Source organism: Theropithecus gelada, chromosome 7b (genome assembly GCF_003255815.1).
Source record: "Theropithecus gelada isolate Dixy chromosome 7b, Tgel_1.0, whole genome shotgun sequence".
In the NCBI taxonomy this organism is placed as follows: Eukaryota; Metazoa; Chordata; class Mammalia; order Primates; family Cercopithecidae; genus Theropithecus; species Theropithecus gelada.
In genome coordinates, this window is record NC_037675.1 from 70,871,817 (window position 1) to 70,894,350 (window position 22,534).

The 22,534-nt window shown below is 50.3% G+C and overlaps 1 protein-coding gene across 1 annotated transcript in view; it reads left to right on the forward strand.

The window, feature by feature from the left end:
* Window positions 1–16,595: 16,595 nt before the first annotated feature.
* Window positions 16,596–22,534, forward strand: part of PLEKHD1 (pleckstrin homology and coiled-coil domain containing D1) — a 44,788-nt gene continuing 38,849 nt past the window's right edge. Inside the window, exon 1 of the mRNA XM_025392631.1 lies at window positions 16,596–17,018. Within this exon, the coding sequence (XP_025248416.1) occupies window positions 16,870–17,018 (149 nt within the window). The 5' untranslated portion in view covers window positions 16,596–16,869. The remainder of the gene's footprint in view (window positions 17,019–22,534) is intronic.

Genomic DNA, 22,534 nt, shown 5'->3' on the forward strand with positions numbered 1-22,534 from the left:
CCCACCTCGGCCTCCCAAACTGCTGGGATTACAGTCGTCAGCCACCGCACCTGGCCTCCTTTCTTTAATTCTTTCTTTCTTTTCTTTCTGGGTCTTGCTTTGTCACCCAGGCTGGAGGGGCAGTGGTGCAATCATAAGCCCATAGCTCACTGCAGCCTCAAACTCCTGGGCTCAAGTGATCCTCCCACCTCATCCTTCTTAGCAGCCAGGACTACAGGTGCATGCCACCATGCCCGGCTAAGTTTTTAATTTTTTGTAGAGATGGAGTCTCTCTACATTGCCCAGGTTGGTCTCAAACTCCTGACCTCAAGCCATCCTCCTGCCTCGGCTTCCCAAAGTGCTGGGATTACAGGCATGAGCCATTGTGCCCCACCTGACAATCATCATTTATTTCTATAGAATTAGGGGTTTTTTTTTTAAGTAATTTGTTAAATGGAATTTTTTTTCAACTTAGGAAGAGAACTTTTATTTTACATTCAAAATGTGCATGTTTGCATTCAAAACACATAGAAGTGAAATGGCCATTTCATCATATTCCAAATTTCTCTTTGGCAGATCAAGGATTCTGAGGAAGTAGAGATGGTATGGAAGAAAGATACCCTGAGAGAAGGCTGGCTTTGCACCAGCTCCATCCTCTTCCTTCCTTTCTTACATAAGCAAACACTCACACGTGTACACACACACAGAGAGAAGGGGGGATGTTAGAGGGAAACTAGAGTCCCTCACCCCTTCCCAGGATCAAAGAACACAGAAAAGATCATTATTTTTGCCAGCTACTCTCTATTCTTGAACTCACAACACTGTCCTGACCATGAATAACGTCAGATTGGATACATTTACAACTGTCTCCTTGAACTATAGGCTCACAAGCTTAGCATTCAACCATTCTTGCTTAAGTTGTTTCTCGCTCTCTCTCTTTTTTTTTTTTTAAGAGACAGGGTCTCTCTCACTCTATCGCCCAGGCTGGAGTGAAGTGGCAAGATTAATAATGTAGCTCACTGCAGCTTCGAACTCTTGGGATCCTCCTGCCTCAGACTTCTGAGTAGCTGGGACCACAGGTGCACGCCAGCATGCCTGGATAATTTTTAAATTTTTATTTTGTGTAGACAGGGTCTCACTCTGTTGCCTAGGCAACACAGAATTATTGGCCTTAAGCAATCCTCCCACTCACCCTTCCAAAGTGCTGAGCTGACTGGTGTGAATCACCACTCCCAGCCTTAAGTTACCTTTTTTTTAATTTTTTTTTTGAGATGGAGTCTCACTCTGTTGCCCAGGCTGGAGCACAGTGGCATGATCTCGGCTCACTGCAACCTCCACCTCCCAGGTTCAAACGGTTCTCCTGCCTCAGACTCCCTAGCGGCTGGGATTACAGGCGCCCACCTCCACACCTATATTTTTGTATTTTTAGTAGAGACGGGGTTTCATCATGTTGGCCAGGCTGATCTCGAACTCCTGACCCCAGGTGATCCACCCGCCTCGGCCTCCCAAAGTGCTGGGATTATAGGCGTGAGCCACCATGCCCTGCCAAGTTGTCTCTTAATATCAGTAATCAGTAACTAAGGTCTGAGGTTTCCTTTAATTACAGTTTTTCATTTGATCCTCAGCACCAAGCTGCAAGCCCAGTATTAACATTTTTTTTTTTTTAAATGAACAAAGTAAACTAAGACAGGCATTAAGAAACTACTAAATGGCCGGGCACGGTGGCTTACGCCTGTAATCGCAACACTTTGGGAGGCGGAGGCGGGCAGATCACTTGAGGTCAGGAGTTCAAGACCAACCTGGGCAACATGGTGAAACCCTATCTTTACTAAAACTACAAAAATTAGCCAGGCATAGTGGTGCACGCCTGTAGTCCCAGCTACTCGGGAGACTGAGGCATGAGAATTGCTTAAACCCAGGAGGCAAAGGTTGCAGTGAACTGAGACTGTACCACTGCACTCCACCCTGGGCGAAAGAGCAAGGCTCTGTCTCAAAACAGAAAAAAAAAAAAAAAAAAAAAAAAAAAGAAAGAAAAAGAAACTAGTAAATGGCTGAGTTGGTATTTGAATTCACGTCTGTCTGACTTTAAAGTGTGTGCAATCCTACAACATCACTGTGTCTACAAGGGAAATGCTGCCTCTGCCCTCTCCTGAAGAATGTAGAAAGAAAGAGGCAATGTGGTATATTTCATGGAAAAAGCATCTTTGAAGAAAGAAAGCATTAACTCCTTGCACATGATCATCCTTATCAGAAGCAGCAGTAGTAGCATTATTTTACATGTAGTCCTCCCCAGTAACTCAATGAGCTATGTGCTATAATTCTCTCTCTTTCTTCTTTCTTGTCTTTTTTTTTTTTTTTTTTTTTTTTTTTTTGAGACAGGGTCTTACTCTCTTGCCCAGGCTGGGAATGCAGTGGTGTGATCATGGCTCATGGCAGCCTCTACTCTGGGCTCAAGCAATCTTCCCACCTCAGCCTCCTGAGTAGCTGGGACCACAGGCACATGCCACCACTCCCGACTAATTTGTAAATTTTTATTTTTGTAGAGATGGGGTCTCCCTATGTTGCCTAGGCTGATCTCAAACTCCTGGGCTCAAGGGATCCTCCCATCTCGGCCTCCCAAAGAGCTGGGATCACAGACATGAGCCACCATGCCTGGCTTATCCCCACTTTCAAATGTGGAAACCAAGGCACATCTCTGAAGCTGGAGCTCAGGCGTTCTGGCTCCTGAGTCCACACACTTAACTACACTATAGAGGTCACAAGGTCTGAGAGAAACTGGATCAAACCAAGAGAGAGTAGCTCTGGAGTCTAGACCTCGCCCAAGGACAAACTGTACCACCTTGAATAGGGACGGTTTTCTCATTCAGGACTGGGCATCGCAGGGGGTGACCAGCATCCAGGACCTCAGAGTCCCAGTCATCAGAATCACGCTGCCTCAGGATGTGTCGAGTCCTGGACTCCCCACACTTTCCCATGCCAAAGGTGCCTAAAAGTAAAGGAGAAAGAACCACCACCCATGGTGGTCTAGTATTTAGCCGAGAGATGTCAACCCATACACCAGAAGCTCCTTGATATCGCACTTTTGCTGACTTTGTCTTCTCCTTCATAATCCACATTTATTTTACCACAGATATAATGTTTAAAATTAATTACCAGATAAACTCTTAGGCTTCCAAACTTTAATCTTCCTTCCAAACCTGGTAAAATGGTTGCTCCATGGAAACGGTGAGAAAATGTTTCACACACTTTTACATAGTCACAGATAAGTGTGTATCCACTTCTAAATGGTCCCAGCCACACACTCAACGACCCGCACTGAGTCAGAACCAAACACCACACACCATCACAACAATCACCACGCACAGCCATGGTCACTTGCCCACTCGGTCTCTCACCCACAGCCAGAGAGAACCACATACAGGCGGCACACCCAACACCACAGCCCTTCAAGCAGCAACCCAGGGAATCAAACACCCACCTCCCACCAGCCTACACACGTGTGTATGTCTGTCTTTAATTCTTCAAAGCTAGAGCTGCATCCTCCGGTAAACTGTTTATAATGTAAGAAGTAAGCAACCTTGAGTCTTTGTCTTTGTGTCTGGAATGCTCTTCCCCCTCCTTCAACTCTGGATGCAATGTCTCCTTCCATTAGGCTTACCAGGACCACAGGAGTTAAAACTGTAATCTGTCCCCACCCCCATGTTCCATACGCTGCTCTACTTCTTTTTCTGTAGCGTTGATCACCGTGTAATGTGCTTTATAAAGCAGCCATGCACCACAGAGCGATGTTTCGGCCAATGACGGGCGACGTTTATAACGGTGGTCCTATAAGATCATAATCCTGCATTTTTACTCTACCTTTTTCTATGGTTAGACACACAAATACTTACCATTGCATTGCAGTTGGCTACAGTGTTCAGAACAGTAATGTGCTGCATAGGTTTGTAGCGTAAGAGCAAAAGGCTGTACCATACAGCCTAGGTGTGTGGTAGGCTGTGCCGTCTAGGTTTGTGTAAGTGCCCTCTATGGCGGGGGTCCCCAACCCCGGGCCACAGACCAGTACTGGTCCTTGGCCTGTTAGGAACTGGGCCACACAGCAGGAGGTGAGCGGCAGGTGAAGAAGCATTACTGCCTGAGTTCTGCCTCCAGTCAGATCAGCGGCAGCGTTAGATTCTCACAGGAACATGAACCCTACTGTGAACTGCACCCACGAGGGATCTAGGTTGTGCACTCCTTATGAGAATCTAATGCCTGATGATCCGTCACTGTCGCCCATCACCCCTAGATGAGACTGTTTAGTTGCAGGAAAACAAGCTCGGGGTCCCACTGATTCTACATTATGGTAAGTTGTAAAATTATTTCATTATATGTTACAATATAATAATAGAAATAGAGTGCACAATAAATGTATTGCACTTAAATCATCCTGAAACCATCTCCCCCCGAACCCCTGTGTGCGATAAAAATTGTCTTCCATGAAACTGGTTCCTGGTGCCAAAAAAATTGGGGATCACTGCTCTATGGTGTCCAAACAAGGACAAAATTGCCTAAGGACATGTTTCCCAACCCCACCCTCCCACCAGCCCTCCCTTCCTGCGCCCCAGCTGCAGCCCTGATCCCTGGCAGGACCAGCCACTGACTCTGTGTGTGGGTAGCTCCACCTCTGCCTCACACTTGGTGAGGGTTGCTTGGGAGTTAGCAGTGTCAGAAAGGGCATGGAACTGAGTATACAGGTGGGAAATTAACTGGGTTCAGGTTACTAACTCAGTACTGACCAACCACAGCAAGGAGCTGATTTAGGAATCAGAAAACCCAGATCCTAGTACTGGTTCAGCCACTGATTTTTGTTACGATGTTAGCCACTGCCCAATTTTATAATATTTGGATAGGAATGTGAGTAAAACTTTGTGTCCCACTCTGGTTGCCACCAGAACGGAGGGATCCTGACAAATTCAGGAGCCATCAGAGGAGGGAGCCTAGTGGAGAAGGGGATCGAGAGGGAGATTGGAGCCTTCGAGGAAGCTAGAAGGAACTGGATTGCTTGCCTATGTCTGGAATGCTCTTGAGGGCAGAATTTGATAACCATCTTCAGATACTTCAACTACTGTCTCACCGAAGCTTCCACTCCTGACCTCTTGTTTCCTTCCAGCCCTCCAGCCCCCATCTGAATTGGGTGTTCACTAGGCTAGGGGCAGAGGGTGGGAACAGCAGTAGAACCTATGTTGTATTTTCCTCTGTCCCTGTCTTCGCCCTGCTCAGTACCTGAGAAAATGAGAGGAGCAGGGACTCCTCTTTGGAGCCGGCCAGGCACCCTCCCCACCCACTCAGCATGGAAATAAAGGAAAAGCTGAGTGATTTCAAGGGAAATTCCAGGCACCTAGCTAGCCCTGAGAAGTAGGTGAGCAACTTCGTAAGAAAGAAGGCAAAAGTAGCCTAAAACGATAACCAAGGAAGTTAGAGTCTCAGAAAGTTTGGTTCCCTTTAGAAACTAAAGATAATACCTTACCATATTTTCCTGAGTTGCTTTTCACAAACCCAGAACCACACCAAATGATCTGCTGGCACGTAGACCTCAGACAGGGGGAGATGAGGACTGAACTCTGACCACCTGTTCACGCTCATGGGCCAGAGCTAATATCCTTTTCTGCTAATACCAAATTTTTAGACAAAGTTTTGCCTCCTTTACCAAATGAAAATCAGAAAATCTTTGTGAATTCACCTGTGACCTGTGCCCCATCCACCTTGAGATATCCACCTTTTAAGTCAAACCAATGTATAGCCTCCATGGATTAATTTATGGTTTATGACTTTGCTTGTAACCTCTGCCGTTAGAAAGTCTTGCCTGTAAGCTGTCTGGGAGTTCTGGTTTAAAGCATGAGCTGCCAGATTCTCCTTCCTTGGCACCCTGCAATAAATGCCTCGCTTTCTCTGACTGCAATCCCCATGGCAGTGTTTGGCTTTGCTCCGCTGGGTGTGCGGACACAAATTCAGTTTAGTAACAAAGCCAGAAAAGAACATGCTATTGAATCTGGAAAAACAATTCCAAGAAAGTATGATGCAGAGAGTTTGATGTCCTGGCCACCCCCTTCTTTTTTAAAAAAGAGATTGGAGATCTCATTCTGTCATCCAGGCTGGAGTGTGGTGGTGTAATCACAGCTCAATGCAACCTCGAGTTCCTGGGCTCAGTTGATCCTCCCACCTCAGCCTCCTAAAGCTCTGGGATTATAGGTGTGAGCCACTGTGCCTGGTTAACTTCCTTTTGATACATGAAGACAAGAGTGTTTTAAAGTAACTTGCCCAAAGTCTTCTCATTGAATAAAGATGGAGCTAACGCCCGTGACCAGACTCTGGCACCCAGTCCAGTGAATTGCTAATTCTGTTCTAGATAAGGGGCCAGCACCTTGGCTCTCCCTTAGATGTTCTGGGAGAGTGTGTGAGATCATAGCAATAAATGGCTATGGGCTTACTGGCCAGACTCAGCATATCTGCCTCTTACAGTTCCCAAAATATACTTGCTCTTAGAGGCCAAATTAATGTATGTTCTAATTCATGCATCACCCACAAGAGGGAGCACTGAATACCTTCAGGGTGTCTGCTGAGTGTGCTGCCCACAGCGATGCCAGTGGGTACTAAGAGCCAATGTTAGTGCTGTAGAGTAGCTGGCAGGCTGACAGGGTGGCATGGTTTTCCAGCCACTCCCCAAAACACTTCTGCATTGGCAACATTGGGAGTGAGTGATTACTGGGCAGTGAGACGGTGGGGAGGGTGGAAGCCTAGCAAGAGGCTGGCCCTGCTGATGAGAACAGAGCCTATCTAGTCTAGTGCCAGGGAGCTCAAGTGGAGAGAGACTTTGAAGTGGGGGCCTTCTTATGTGGCTTCAGGCTGTGCTTCCCCACAGGCAGGAGAGACTTCCCACAGGGGCCCTGGGGTACCCTGCTCCCCAGCACACCCAGAGAGGGGTCAACTAGTCTTCTGTGCCCACATGCCCTCGTGGCTCTCCCTCCCCCATAGTCCTTTGGCCTACTGGCTTCCCACCTTCATGTGGTGCCTTGTACTCCACCTCAACTCTCTCCTGGGTTGCCCTGGGGGAAACCTAGCCCTGCACAGGTAGAGGAGCCTAAGGCCCATTGTGGCCTTAGGAAACACAATCAAAGTAGGAATATAATTCAGCCAAGGGGAGGAGGAAGTGGCATCAGAAAAGGCATCACTGGTGGGTGCAGTGGCTCACGCCTAGAATCCCAGCATTTTGGAGGCCGAGGCAGGCGGATCACTTGAGGTCGGGAGTTCAAGACCAGCCTGGCCAACATGATGAAATCCTGTCTCTACTAAAAATACAAAAATTAGCTGGGTGTGGTTGTGTATGCCTATAATCCCAACTACTCCGGAGGCTGAGGCATGAGAATCACCTGAACCCAGGAGGTGGAAGTTGTGGTGAGCCGAGATCAAGCCACTGTACTCCAGCCTAGGTGACAGAGTGAGACTCTGTCTCAAAAAAAAAAAAAAAAAGGCATCACTGCTGGGTGTAGTGGATCATGCCTGTAATACCAGCAACAGGAGGATCTTTTGAGCCCAGTAGTTCAAGGCCAGCATGGCCAACATAGCAAGATCCCTAGGCCCTATTTCTAAAAAATAAAAATTAAAAAAAATTATTAGTCAGATTTTTTGGCATGTGCCTGTAATCCCAGCTACTTGGGAGGCCAAGGAGAGAGGATTGCTTGAGCTCAGGAGTTCGAGTCTCAGTGAGCTAAGATGGCATCACTGCACTCCAGCCTGAGCAACCCTACGTCTTAAAATAATAATAATAATAATGTTTTAAAAGAAAAATAAAAGACATCACTAAAGAAGTCTTTGGGCTGAATGTTGAAGAGGGGCTTGGGGAATAAGAGAAGCATTCTAGACTGAGGAGATGGCAAGTGAGAAGATGTGAAGAGCATGGTGCCTTCCCAGGCTAGCAGAACCCGCGTGGCTGGAGCAGAGGGCCAGGGGAATGACCGTGCATGAGCGCAGACAGGGGCCAGGGACTAGACTGTGAAGGGTGTTTGTATTAGTCTGTTTTCACGCTGCTGATAAAGACATACCTGAGACTGGGAAATTTACAAAAGAAAGAGGTTTATTGGGCTTACAGTTCCATGTGGCTGGGAAGGCCTCACAATGATGGCAGAAGGTGAAAGGCACGTCTCATATGGCAGCAGACAAGAGAAGAGGGCTTGTGCAGGGAAACTCCCCTTTATTTTATTTATTTATTTATTTATTTATTTATTTAGAGACAGTGTCTCCCTCTGCTGTCACCCAGGATGGAGTGCAGTGGCACAGTCTAAGCTCACTGCAACCTCTGCCTCCCAGGTTCAAGCAATTCTCCCGCCTCAGCCTACTGAGTAGCTGGGATTATAGGCACGTGGCGCCACAGCCCGGCTAATTTTTGTATTTTTAGTAGAGATAGGGTTTCACCATATTGGTCAGGTTGGCCCTTTTTAAATCATCAGATCTTATGAGACTTATTCACTATCACAAGAACAGCACAGGAAAGACCCACTCCCATGATTCAACCACCTCCCACTGGGTCCCTCCCACAACACATGGGAATTCAAGATGAGATTTGGGTGGGGACACAGCCAAACCATATCATTTTGCACCTGCCCCCTCCCAAATCTCTGTACTCACATTTCAAAACCAAACATGCCTTCCCAACAGTCCCCCAAGTCTTAACTCATTTCAGCATTAACTCAGAAGTCCACAGTCCAAAATCTCATCTGAGACAAGGCAAGTCCCTTCCACTTATGAGCCTGTAAAATCAAAAGCAGGTTAGTTATTTCCTAGATACAATGGGGATACAGGCATTGGGTAAATACAGCCATTTCAAAGGGGAGAAATTGGCCAAAACAAAGGGGCTACAGGCCCCATGCAAGTCTGAAATCCAGCAGTGCAGTCAAATATTAGAGCTCCAAAATGATCTCCTTTGACTCCATGTCTCGCATCCAGGTCATGCTGATGCAAGAGGTAGGTTCCCATAGTCTTAGGCAGCTCCACCCCTGTGGCTCTGCAGGGTACAGCCCCCCTCCTGGCTGCCTTCACTTGCTGGTGTTGAGCATCTGCGGCTTTTCCTGGTGCATAGTGCAAGCTGTCAGTGGATCTACTATTCTGGGGTCTGACCCTCTTCTCACAGCTCCGCTAGGCAATGTCCCAGTAGGGACTCTATGTGGGGGCTCCCACCTTACATTCCCCTTCTACACTGCCCTAGCAGAAGTTCTCCATGAGGACCCTGCCCCTGCAGCAAACTTCTGCCTGGGTATCCAGGTGTTTCCATACATCTTCTGAAATGTAGGCAGAGGTTCCCAAACCTCAATTCTTGACTTCTCTGCACTTGCAGGCTCAACACCACCTGGAAGTTGCCAAGGACTGAGATTGTGCCCTCTGAAACCATGGCCCAAGCTCTACGTTGTCCCCTTTCAGTCCCAGCTGGAGTGGTTGAGATGCAGGGCACCAAGTCCCTAGGCTGCACACAGCATGGAGACCCTGGGCCCAGCCCATGAAACCACTTTTTCCTCCTAGGCCTCTGGGCCTGTGGTGAGAGGGGCTGCTGTAAAGACCTCTGACATGCCCTGGAGACATTTTCCCCATTGTCTTGGGGATTAACATTTGGCTCCTCATTACTTATGCAAATCTCCATAGCTAGCTTGGATTTTCTTTTCTATCACATTATCAGGCTGCAAATTTTCTGAACTTTTATGCTCTGCTTCCCTTATAGAACTGAATGTCTTTAACAGCACCCAAGTTACCTCTTAAATGCTTTGCTACTTAGAGATTTCTTCCACCAGGTACCCTAAATCATCTCTTTCAAGTTCAAAGTTCCACACATCTCTAGGGCAGGGGCAAAATGCTATCAGTTTCTTTGTTAAAACATAACAAGAGTCACCTTTGCTCCAGTTCCCAACAAGTTCCTCATCTCCATCTGAGACCACCTCGGCCTGGACCTTATTGTTCATATCACTATCAGCATTTTTGTCAAAGTCATTCGGCAAGTTTCTAGGAACTTCCAAACTTTCCCACATTTTCCTGTCTTCTTCTGAGCCCTCCAAACTGTTCCAACCTCTGTTACCCAGTTCCAAAGTCACTTCCACATTTTTGGGTAACCTTTCAGTGGTGCCTCACTCTACTGGTACCAACTTTTGAGTGTGGACAGGGGCCAGGGTCTAGACTGTGAAGGGTGTTTGTATTAGCCTGTTTTTACGCTGCTGATAAAGACATACCTGAGCCTGGGAAATTTACAAAAGAAAGAGGTTTATTGGACTTACAGTTCCATGTGACTGGGGAGGCCTCACAATCATGGTAGAAGGTGAAAGGCATGTATCACGTGGTGACAGATGAGAGAAGAGAGCTTGTGCAGGGAAACTCCCCTTTTTAAAGCCATCAGATCTTGTGAGACTTATTCACTATCACAAGAATAGCACCGGAAAGACCTTCTTCCACGATTCAACTACCTCCCACCAGTTCCCTCCCACAACACATGGGAATTCAATATAATATTTGGGTGGGGACACAGCCAAACCATATCAGCGTTAGAGCCAAAGTCAGGAGCTAGGGAGCTGGGGTCAAGGGAATGGGACCCAGCAGGGGGCTTTACACAAGAGACTTGCAGGATCAGCTTGGGGCCTTGAAAAGAGCACACATGATGGTGGGGAGCTGTATTCTTTAGGGAGTCAGCTGTTGGTGGGGAGAGTCACCAGAAAATGCTATTGCACAGTCCTAGTGAGAAAGGTGAATATGAGCCAGGCATGGTGGTGTGGACCTGTGGTCCCAGCTCCTCAGGAGGCCAGAGCAGGAGGATCGCTTGAGTCTAGGAGTTAGAGGCCAGCCTGGGCAACACAGGAAGACCCCATCTCTAAAAAAAATAATAATAACAAAAAAAGTTAGACATGAAGCAAGTTGAGAGTAGAAGGAGGGGAGGAAGGAGGAGTTCCTTCAGAACATGAAAGCCCAGAGAAGCCCAGTGATTGTCTTTAGTTCATACAGCTGGTGGCAGAGCCTGGACTTAAACTTACGTTAACACTAGAATCAGGTGACCAATCTGCCGTCTAGAGACTGCTTTCACATACATTCCCAACCCCCTCAGCACACACACACGGACTGTTTTATAGAGGAGGGGAAGCTGAGGACCCGAGAGGTCAGTCTCTGTTTGGTTGGCAAATTGAAACAGAAAATGGCAGCAGTTGACCAGAGGCTAAGCGAGGACAAATCGGTTCAGTAAGCATTTGCTGAGCACCCACCACATGCTCTGAACTATGTCTTCAAGGACCTCCGAGTGTGAAAGGGAAGCAAACATATACAGAAGAACTCCAAACAAGGCAGACAGACATGTGTTAGAATGGGCGATGGACAAGGATCCACAGGAAGCCAGAGGAGGGTATGGTTTCAGCTGAAATTCCACAGGCTTGTGGAATCTAGGGCAGGAGGCTGAATGGTGGAATGAGGCTTGGAGGAGGGAAAGGGGTTCCATGGACGTCACTTGATTTTGCGGCAGGGCCTGGCCTGGAGCCCAGGTCTTTCTGCCTCTTCTGCTTCTTGGTCCCTCAGGGATACTTGGGCTGGGCCCAGCTGACAGACAGATGCCAGTGCTGAAGACAGAGTCTCAGCATTCCTGGGTCCTTCACTTGGCACAAGCCTGGGAACAAGTAGACACGGTGTGGCCTGCCTGAGGGTGGGGTCAGGGACAGAGGGGCAAGGAGCTGAGGAGGTGGCACTATGGGAAGAGCCACTTCTGTCCAGGTTACTGGGAGCTTTTGTGGCTCATGGTAGTCCAATGATGTGACTCCAGGTGACTTTTGTCACCATTTTCTATTAGGCCATGTTTCCTGCCCCATTGCTGGTTTTAGTGGGCTAAGTAATACGCTTGTGTGTAAGATTTTTTTTTTTTTTTTTTTTTGAGACAGAGTCTCAGTCTTGTCTCCCAGGCTGGAGTGCAATGGCACAATCTTGGCTCACCGCAACCTCCACCTCTTAGGCTCAAGCGATTCTCCTGCCTCAGCCTCCTGAGTAGCTGGGACTACAGGCATGCACCACTATGCCTGGCTAATTTCTGTATTTTCAGTAGAGATGGGATTTCGCCATGTTGGCCAGGCTGGTCTCAAACTCCCGACCTGAAGTGATCCACCCATCTTGGCCTCCCAAAGTGCTGGAATTACAGGCTTGGGCCACTGTGCCCAGCCTGAAGTATAAGATTGAAGAGATGGATTCCCCACAGTATTCACACATTTCCTTACCATGGGCTAGTCACTTAAAATGGCCATGCTAATACTTGTTTTATGGAACAGTGGTGACTGTCACATCTGCCTGCAGACTATGGATAAAAGCAACATTATAAAAATGTATGTTCAAGCCTGGGCAAGATAGTGAGACCTTATCTCTTAAAATAAATAAATAAATAAATAATAGCAAAATGTGGCCGGACGCAGTGGCTCATGCCTGTAATCCCAGCACTTTGGGAGGCTGAGGCGGGTGGATGACGAGGTCAGGAGATTGAGACTATCCTGGCTAACACGGTGAAACCCCTTCTCTACTAAAAATACAAAAAAATAGCTGGGCGTGGTGGTGGGCACCTGTAGTCCCAGCTACTGGGGAGGCTAAGGCAGGAGAATGGCATGAACCTGGGAGGTGGAGCTTGCAGTGAGCCAAGATGGCGCCACCGCACTCCAGCCTGGGCGACAGAGCAAGACTCCGTCTCAAAAAAAAAAAAAAAAATAGCAGGATGTGGTGGCATGCATCTGTAGTCCCAGCTACTCAGGAGGCTGAGATAGGAGGATCACTTGAGCTCAGGAGTTTGAGGCTGCAGCGAGCTGTGGTCACACCACTGTACTCCAGCCTGGGTGAGGGTGATACCCTGTCTCTAACAAAAATGTATGTTCATTATTAGGAGTCTATCCCTGAGCACAGCTAAAATTTTGTAGCACTCGTAGAATTGCATCATCAGTTCTACAGAAGTTGAGCCCTAGGTGAGTTGGCAATTGAGAAAAATTCCTGAAAAGAGAGGAAAGACTGAAAGTGGTCTAGTATTTCCTAGACTGCACTTTACTTCACATGACAGTGTGCTGCAGGGTGAAGGGGAAGGGCTAAGGACTCAGATCAAACTTCGGCCTGTCACTTTCCCTCATTCAACACATATTTAGGACCTGTATCATGTTCTAGGAAATTACTAGCTATGTGACTTAGGTAGACAGCTCCGTTGAACTTTATTTTTCTCATCTGGAAAACTAAAAATAGTATGTATATACCTCATGGGTCTATTGTAAAAATTAAATGAAATGTGTCTGTTGTAAATAATGTATTAGAACATCAGCTCTGTGTCTGAGCAGTGTAGGGCACTTAGGGATCCTGAGTTTTCACCCCTGACTGGTCTCACTTACTTCCTGGCAAGACTGGGCAGTCCTGACCCACTTGGTCTAGGGTACTGGATTGGCACCTGGCTTGTTCTGTCTGCTGCAGAACTCATCCAGGCATTCAGCACTCCTACCAGCTGGGGTAGAGAACACAATGGAAGCAGAAACAGCTTCTCCCAAGGCTGACCTGGTGCAGTCTGCGCTGGTTAGGCAAGGGGAACAGAAGCCACTCAAGTATCTAGTGGTTGATCAAACTCCTGCTGTTTGCCTCAGAGCCTTCCTTCCACCCAGCCTTAACTGCTGTTATCTAAGGTCTATTCACATGTCCTGTATGCAGAGCCAAATAGGTGAAGATTGGTTGCTCTTTGTCATTGAAGAAACCAATGCTCCCCTTCTCCTGTTGAAGGAATCAGCCTTCCCCAGTATTATCTGGGCTCACTGGGCACTTCTGTGCAGGACTTCTTTTGAATGATTGCAGGTATCCTGCCTTTCTGGCCCATGGCTCACAAGCTCACCACTAGTCCTCATCACCAGCAGCCAAAACTGCAACTGACCTGATTCAGCAGAAAAGAAATGAATGTATTAAAAGGATATTGGGAGAACCAGGGAGCCAGGCCTGAGGCAAAGCTTCCATGAACCACACCTAAGGTGAACTGCGGAAGCTGTTGGATGAGAATGCTGCAGCTGCCCCCGAGTTCTTGCTGCTGCTGTTTATGCACTGCTAGGAGCCCACCTCCCGGTGACTGCTGCAGCACCCACCCCGCATGCTGCTGCAGCCCCAGGAGAACACAGCTGTCACGCAAGGCATGTCAGATGCATGTGCCGCCATGTTCCCTTGAAAAGTACATGTCTGTATATGCTTTTTCCTCATGTTTGTTACCTGCAACTCAAAGTCAGGTGCCCCTGACTGGTGAACTCCAGACCACAGGCTTCTAATACAAGTTTTCTAGCTTTCATCTTAGAAAAGCAGGACACCTGTAATCCCAGCATCTTCGGAGGCCGAGGTGGGAGGATCACTTGTGGCCAGTTCAAGACTAACTTGGGCAACATAGCGAGACCCCCATCTCTCTAAAAAAAAAAAAAAAAAAGGGCCGGGCACGGTGGCTCATGCCTGTAATCCCAGCACTTCAGGAGGCCGAGGCGGGAAGATCATGACGTCAGGAGATCGAGACCATTCTGGCTAACACAGTGAAACCCGGTCTCTACTAAAACTACAAAAAATTAGCCGTGCGTGGTGGTGGGCGCCTGTAGTCCTAGCTACTCAGGAGGCTGAGGCAGGAGAATGGCGTGAACCCGGAAGGCGGAGCTTGTAGTGAGCAGAGATTGTGCCACTGGACTCCCGCCTGGGGGGGCGGGGCGGGGAGAGAGAGAGAGAAGGAAAGAAAGACAGGAGGGAGGGAGGGAGGGAGGGAAGAAGGAAGGAAGGAAGGAAGGAAGGAAGGAAGGAAGGAAGGAAGGAAGGAAGGAAGGAAGGAAGGAAGGAAGGAAAGAAAAGAAAAGAAAAGAAAAGAAAAGAGAAAAGAAAGAAAAGAAAAGCAGGGCTCCTAAAGTGGGAAGATTTGCAAGCATTAGACCATGTGTCAGAAATAGAAAAAATATATACAGAAAATGTCCACTTTGTACTCTGGCCTCAGGCTCTCATCGTCTTCCCAGTCTCATCTCCTCCCACCTGATGGACCCAGGCCCAGGGCCCTGTGTTAAGGCTTGGCCTGAGATGTTCTGCATGGGGGCCTGAAGAGCAAGGAATTCAGACCGGCACCTCAGGACAGTGAGCAACAAGGGAGTGCTGCCTGGGCTTGGGAACCCCAGAGGGGGTTAAGGGAAGAGTAGCAGGGTGGTGATTAGCTACAGTCATAAAATGGGAGATCTAGGATGGCCTTGGGGAACATCTAGTGGGCGTCAGGCATCCAAATGCCTGCAGAGAGGGGCCAGGCAGGTCAGACATAGGGGATGATGGGGCCTGTGGGGATGCCCCTTTAGGCATTACATTCAAAAACTTAAGTCTACTGTGCAGAGGTGATAGGAATGATACAAGTGGTTGTTGTTGGGGGGCTGATCGGCTACAAAGGGGCATGAAGAAACTTTCTGCAGGTGATGCAAGTGTTCTGTGTGTTGCTTTGGGTGGGGTTACATCGTATATACCTTCATCAAATAAATAACTTAGATTTGTGCTTTTTACCATGAAATACACCTCAATTTTAAAACTTGGGGCAAATTCATAAAGCCTGTCTGTAAACTGATCTGGCTCTCGGGCTAGCCATTTGCAAACTTCTGTTGCAATCCGACTTCCAGAGGCGGCCTTGGCTCCTCGTACAGGAAAAGCGCGACCGCGGCGTGGTCTGGCAGCCGCTCACTGCGCGGTCTCCACGCCTGGCAGGTGGCGCGGGGCAGGCAGCTGTGCCAGCCTAGCATTTCCACCCGCCGGGAGGAGGCGATCCCCTGGGGCTGGCCGGCGTCTCCCTGGCCTGAAAATGAGCGGGTCACCCCAAACGCCAACTCCGAGAGGAGCGGAAGCGGGTGGAACAGCCGGCCCCAGGGAGCGCGGGCCAGGCGCGCAGATAAATCACGGACACGCACTGCACTGATAGCTCCAGACTGGCGTTGAGTGCCAAATGCCGATACAGACCCGGTCAAGTTCCAGGAAGAGAAATCCGATCCGATGCGCCCGAGGCGGCGGGGAGGACAGCGACACCCACCTGACAGGGGAAGGGGGGCACCCAACCTTGATGGAGCCCCTCCCCGGGCGGGCACTTCGGGCACTTCCCGAAGTCCTACCTGGCCACCCGCCAGCCCGGGTAGGCACCAGCATCAGGAATCGCCTCTTCAAGGGGGAGAAAAGCCAGGCCGCCGCAGTTCACGGAGCGATAGGGACTGCGGTGGAATTTCAGGCCGGGGTGTGGGACCCCAAGCCCTGGCTCAGTCCTTTCCTCCATCCTGAGGCGAGCAGGTGTCTGCAGGAGTGCCTCCAAGCCCATCGCAAAGCGGACGTGGCCCCCGTCTCGATGTCGGCGCTGCACACCGAGAGGGACCCCGGGGTGGTGTTGGGCGCGAGGGCGGCGGCAGGGACGCGCTGCGACCGAGTCCCCGGACCCTGCGACCCGCAGGGACCTTCCGGACGCACGGAGCCCGGCCCTTCAGCCGGCGCCCGCCCTGATTGGCGCCCGAGGCCGGCCTCCCGCCGGCTCACCTGCCACTCCCAGCCAATCAGGGCCACCAGAATTGGGGCTGTCGCCGGGGGGAGGGGAAGATGCTGCCGGCCCGAGGCTGAGCGGCCCTCCCCGCCGAGTTCCCGCCGGGCCCTCTGCAATCCCGAGCCCCAGCCGCCGGCTGCGCGCCCCGCGCCCCCTTCGCGCCGCGTCCAGTGCCCAGCGCGCTTTGATGCTGCAGCTCCGGGCCGGGGCCGCTCCGCTTCTCTGCTCGCTGGGACGCCCCCCGACGGCTCCGTCCTCGCCCCTCGCCCCGCGTCCCTGCTGACCCCGGGAGGTGGGGTCCGGGCCGGGCACAGCCCCGCTGAGGCAGGATGTTCACGTCCAAGTCCAACTCGGTGTCGCCCTCACCGTCCCTGGAGCAGGCCGACTCGGACGCGCTGGACATCAGCACCAAAGTGCAGCTCTACGGGGTGTTGTGGAAGCGGCCTTTCGGGAGGCCGTCCGCCAAGTGGTCCCGGCGGTGAGTGCGCCCCCGCACCCCGAGGGGAACGGCCAGGGAGAGAGCCTGGGCCTCGGCACCCCTCCCGCCCCCTCCAGTCTCCGTCATGCCTCTGCCTTCCTGTGTGACCTTGGCGTCAGCCCTTCACTCTACAGTGGCTCCCGCGGGAAAATGTCTGGGACAGGAAAACGGGGATGGGAACCCCTGCCCTGGGGCGGTGGCGAATTCTCTGTGGAATGAACCTGACCCTCGAGTGGGAATGTTGGGTATGGGCAGAAGAGACCATGGTCCGGGTGGGATCCAGCTAGGTCAGGTCAGGCCAGACTGAGGCCAGGGAGAAACTCCTTCCTCTTCACAACTCCTCACCCAGGCCGCGAGCACGGGGCCTAGAGTGTCTGCCTCCCGCCAACCACCCCCGCTTAGATGGAGAGGGACCTGGCCCTTCTGAAAGGCTCAGGCCCGGGAGGGAGGAATGGTGAGGAAGGGTGCTTGTCCATGGGGAAGTGACCTTGGCAACCCCTCCAACTGTCCCTGGAAATAATTTTTTTTAAAGTGAGCACAGGGAAGAGAGATTCCAGTGCTTCACGCAGAGGAGCTGGAAAGGAGGGAGGCAGCTGGAGTGAGGAAGGGGATAGATTGGTCCTGACAAGGACTGATCCTTTGAAAGAGGTGGTGGGAAGAGACAGGGTAGTCCCAGCCATCCTTCAGCCCCAGCTGCCTGGTCCCCAAGTCAGACTCGACTCCCCAGACATCAGTAGCCACTCCCCACTTACAAAGGAGCCTGGGAGGTCTTGAGGGAAGAGGGAATTCACAGCCCTGGACTGCAGGAAGCTCCCAACTTCTGGACAGTTTCCACTCTCTAGTCAATTTCAGTTCTGAGAGTCACTACTGGTATGGCCTGGAGAATGCAGACCCTGTCCAGCCCTTCCCTGGAGGTATGACCCTTCCAGGAAACCAGGGGTATCCAGATGCCCCTTCCCCATCCCACACTACCAGTCTGCCCCTGAGCAGAGGGGGCCTCCAATGTTCCCAGGACCACAGATCATGTGGATGTGGTAGTGGTGGGTGCTGATGTTCTGTTCTGATGAATAATTTAATGTCTCTATAAGACCGCAGAACAAATGGAGCTGTGGACAATATCCCACATTTTACATCTCTGGTTTCATGTTGTTTTGTTACTTCTGACAGTTTTCTCTCTGGGATTTAATAGGATACAGGCTTCTTGAGTTCCTCCAAAGTTGAGCTTATCTCTGACCCCCTAAATGGAGGCTTGGAGCAACATGGAGAGTATTTGGGGGAGCTTCAGTGTTGAGCTATGTGAGCTACAGCCCCCGGGGCCAGGAGAGCTGGGGTGGAAAGGCTGTGTGTAGATTCAAGCACAATTAGCAGAATATCTCCCCCTCACTGCCCATCTCTTTTCTGCCTCAGCAGCTCCAGATAGTCAATCTTTCTTTTCTATTGGGTCTGGCTGCTGCTCAGGGTCCTGTCAACCGACACTTCTCTTGCCAGACATTTTCACCTGACTGCATCCCTAGAAAATGCTAGGTGCCCATAACCCCCAGGGTATGTCCCCTGGTCCTCCCCTTCACCACTGCAGGTATATTGGGAATATGGTCTCTGCACCCACAGTTGATTCAAGGGTTGGGAAGTGTCAGGAGTACAGGGCATAGGTCCCCAGCTAAAAGCACAGTGGTGGTGCCAAGGAGGCTTGGAGAGGTTTAGCGTCCCCCCCCGCCGCCCAGAGACTCCATCTTGTACTCCCTCCACTACTGTGGTCCCCACAGCCACCCAAAACTATCCAATCAGAGTCTGAACAGTATGTATGCTCAGCTAATACAGCTAAAAGTCAAGTCCTTCAGCCCCCTTCCAAGGAGATTGTTACCTGGGTTCCCTTCCTTTGTAGGAATTCTGGAGCTGCCACTGTGCAAAGACTACCTGGGGCTCAAGAAAGAACTAACATCCCACCTGCCCACTCTAGGCCTCTGTGTTCTTGGTTCTGGGAATACACAACACACACACACACACACACACACACACACACACACTATTTAGCCTTGGGTCAATGACAGAGCCAGCCGGAGAGGGCCTGGGTGTGGGGGAGAATGACGCTCAGCTCAGCCCCCTCTCACTTCCCATCAGGGCCCCCTGGGCCCCAGCTTCCCATTTGTAAAGTAGAGTCTGTGGGTTCTAATTAGCAGCCACAGGAAGACTTGGGGACAGAGCAGCTCAGGGCTGCCACTACAGAGCCTTGCCATTAGGGCGATCGATGCCCTGGCTGGGGCAGCTAAAGGGAGGGGGCCTGGAAAGGCTCAGCGCTACATTAATAAAGAATGGGCTGGATAGAACTGGCTGTGGCCAGCTGAGTTCTATAAAACCTTTTCCACTCAGGGTCTGTCTTAGGACCTGTGCCTCCAACTTCCACTGCCCAAGCAGCCCTGCCTGCCTGGGGTGGGAAGGTGCCCTTGAGCTGAAGGGTCAGTTTATTTCCTGGGGGCAACAAAAGGGGAAGGGAATCAAAAGCATTAATTAGCAGAGATCAGATAATCTGGGAGAGGTGTCTAGAAGGGAAGGCTGTTGACTGTGTCCTCACCTTGGTCTGTGAGTGGTGGAGATGGAAGTGCCAAGACCTGGCAAAGATCTGGGCAGCGCCAAAACAAAGAGGAAGGGAGTGGGAGGTCTCCGCCTCAGCCAGTGTCACACTGTGAGGGCTTGGCCTAGGCTAATTCTTTCCTGAGACTGAATGCTTTTTCCAGCGTTCTATTCCTCTTCCCAAATCCCTCCTGAACACCTCCCAAGGCCAGAACCCCTGAGGAGGAGGACCCACCCACTTCCTTCCTGCAACAGGAGCATCTATACTCCTCCTCACCCCTCCTTCTCCCCAGGGGCCAGGTAGCCAGGAGGGCCTGAACCCAGCTCCACAGTTTACTCTTGCAGAACATTGGTGGGTCCCTGACTCAGGGGAGCTAAGATTCATGGTGTCCACCTGGTGCCAGGGGAGCGAGCCATGGAGACAGTGGCCATGTGTCCCAAATCTCAGGTCACAACCTGTGCGGTGTGTAAAGATTATCTGTGCAGATGAGGGTCACCATACCAAAAAGACTCAGGAGACTTTCTTCCCACAGGGATTTGGAGCCCAGCGTTTTGACTTTGGCTCTCAGCACTGCTTCCCAGAGGTGACACAAATGCTGAGCTTTTTCAGAGCAAAAAGAAGAGCCTATCATGCCAACTTCACCGCACTAAGCTCAGCCTCACCCTAGTGACGCTGGGGTTTGGTCTCACTTTCTGGCACCCCTGGCATTCCCCTCAGCTGGCTGTGTGAGGTATTCCACAAGCACAGTTGTAACATTTCTGCCGTGGAGGGTGCCTGCAGGACCCCCTTTAAAAAATAAACTTCTATTCTTCAAAATTCTACCAGAGTGGCAACATAGGGTGTGGGGAACAGTAGCCAGCAGCGGTTGAGGGGCAGGATCTTCTACTGATGTGTGTGGGAAGTTGAGGAGGCTCTTTCAGCACTGATGAAGAAGAAGGACTTGGAGAACAGTGTCTGTGCCTCCAGAAAAAAAAGTAGTGACCAAATTACTTTATTCTGGAGATTTCATAGTGTTTTTCACTCTCTGGCTCCTTGTTCCAGAGCTGTTCTCCCAAGCCCACTGATAGGAAACTGAGGCACAGAGGCAGGGGGAAGGTGCTTTTCTGAGTCTCCTCAGATTCCTTCACCCATCACCCTCTCCCCTTTCTGTGCTGGTCGCATCCAGGTTACAATGAATGCTTGGGTTAGGGAGATGGGCGCACTCTCTGGATCACACAGCCATAAACGAAATGATACACATCAGGTCAGGCTTCACTGTGGTCATGTGATCATTTACCCAGACCAGGTCTGCCAAAGTTAAGTGAGTTAATTGTGCAAACAAGTGACATTTCTTTCTCACCCACTCCCCAAGTTACTGCACTCAGTGGCTGTTGATGTCCTATTTGAAAATGAGTCTCACCTGTGTGAGGGTCAGGCCTCCAGCTTGCAGACAATTCAGCTTCCTTATCCCCAAGTCTTAAAAATAACAAAGTAATTGCTTCTGAGAACAGCTGTGGGTGTGGTAGAAAGTGCATCTAAGGCTGGGTGTGGTGGCTGGTAATTCCAGCACTTTGGGAGGCCAAGCGGGGCGGATCACTTGAGGTCAGGAGTTGGAGACCAGCCTGGCCAACATGGCGAAACCCTGTCTCTACTAAAAATACAAAGATTAGCCAGGCGTGGTGGTGGGTGCCTGTAATCTCAGCTACTCAGGAGGCTGAGGCAGGAGAATCGCTTGAACCTAGAAGGCGGAGGTTGCAATGAGCCGAGATCAAGCCACTGCACCCCAGCCTGGGGGAAAAAAAGAACCCCCCAAAAAAAAAAAAAAAAAAAAAAAAAAGGGAAGTAAATCTAGGCTTAGAGGCAGGTGCTCCAAGTTCCAGCTCCAGCTCTGCCAGTAACCAGCTGCATGATCCAGACTGTTTCACCCCACTGGCCAGCAGTATCTCATCTATAGAGTGGGAGTGGGATGGGTCAAATAGTGTGCCACAGGTGACCCCAGAGGTGCCTTGAGTCTACTACAAGGGAATGGGGAACAGGGGTCCAGCTCCAAGTCTCCCCGCCCACTTCAAGCAGTATCTCTGCACTGTTATGTTTTGTTGTTTGTTTGTTTGTTTGAGACAGAGTCTCCTGTCACCAAGGCTGGAGCGCAGCATCGCGATCTCAGCTCACTGCAACCTCCGCCTCCCAGGTTCAAGGAATTCTCATGTCTCAGCCTCCTGATTAGCTGGGATTACAGGCAAATACCACCATGCCCGGCTAATTTTTGTATTTTCTAGTAGAGATGGGGTTTCACCATGTTGGCCAGGCTGGTCTCGAACTCCTAACCTCAGGTGATCTGCCTGCCTCAGCCTCCCAAAGTGCTGGGTTTACAGACATGAGCCACCTGTTACATGTTTTACACCAGCAGTCCCCAACATTTTTGGCACCAGGTGCCATGACTGGTTTCATGGAAGACAATTTTTCCAAGGACAGGGGTGGGTGTGGGGGTGGTTTCTTTAGGCATTAGATTCTCATAATGACTGTGCAACCTAGATCCCTTGCCATGCACAGTTTACAGTAGGGTTCATGCTCCTATGAGAATCTAATGCCGCCACTGATCTGACAGGAGGCAGAGCTCAGGCGGTAATGCCAGCCACGGGGAGAAGCTGTAAAAACAGACGAAGCTTCACCTGCTCATCTCCTGCTGTGTGGCTCAGTTCCTAACAGGCCATGGACTGGTACTGGTCCAGGGCCCAGCGGTTGAGGACCCCTGTTTTACACATTATGGTTGTCTTACTGTTGTTGGAATAGTTGGGCTAAGTTTTTTGAGCCTCCTTGGACTTGATAATCTCTCTGAACTCTAATGTGTCATGACTCACGCATTTCACAGATAGGATTCCTGCTGTTCTGCCATCTTAGACTGGATGCCAGATGAGAAGCACCGGCCAGGATGACCTTTTCCTGAGCACAGCAGGCCACCCAGAATGGA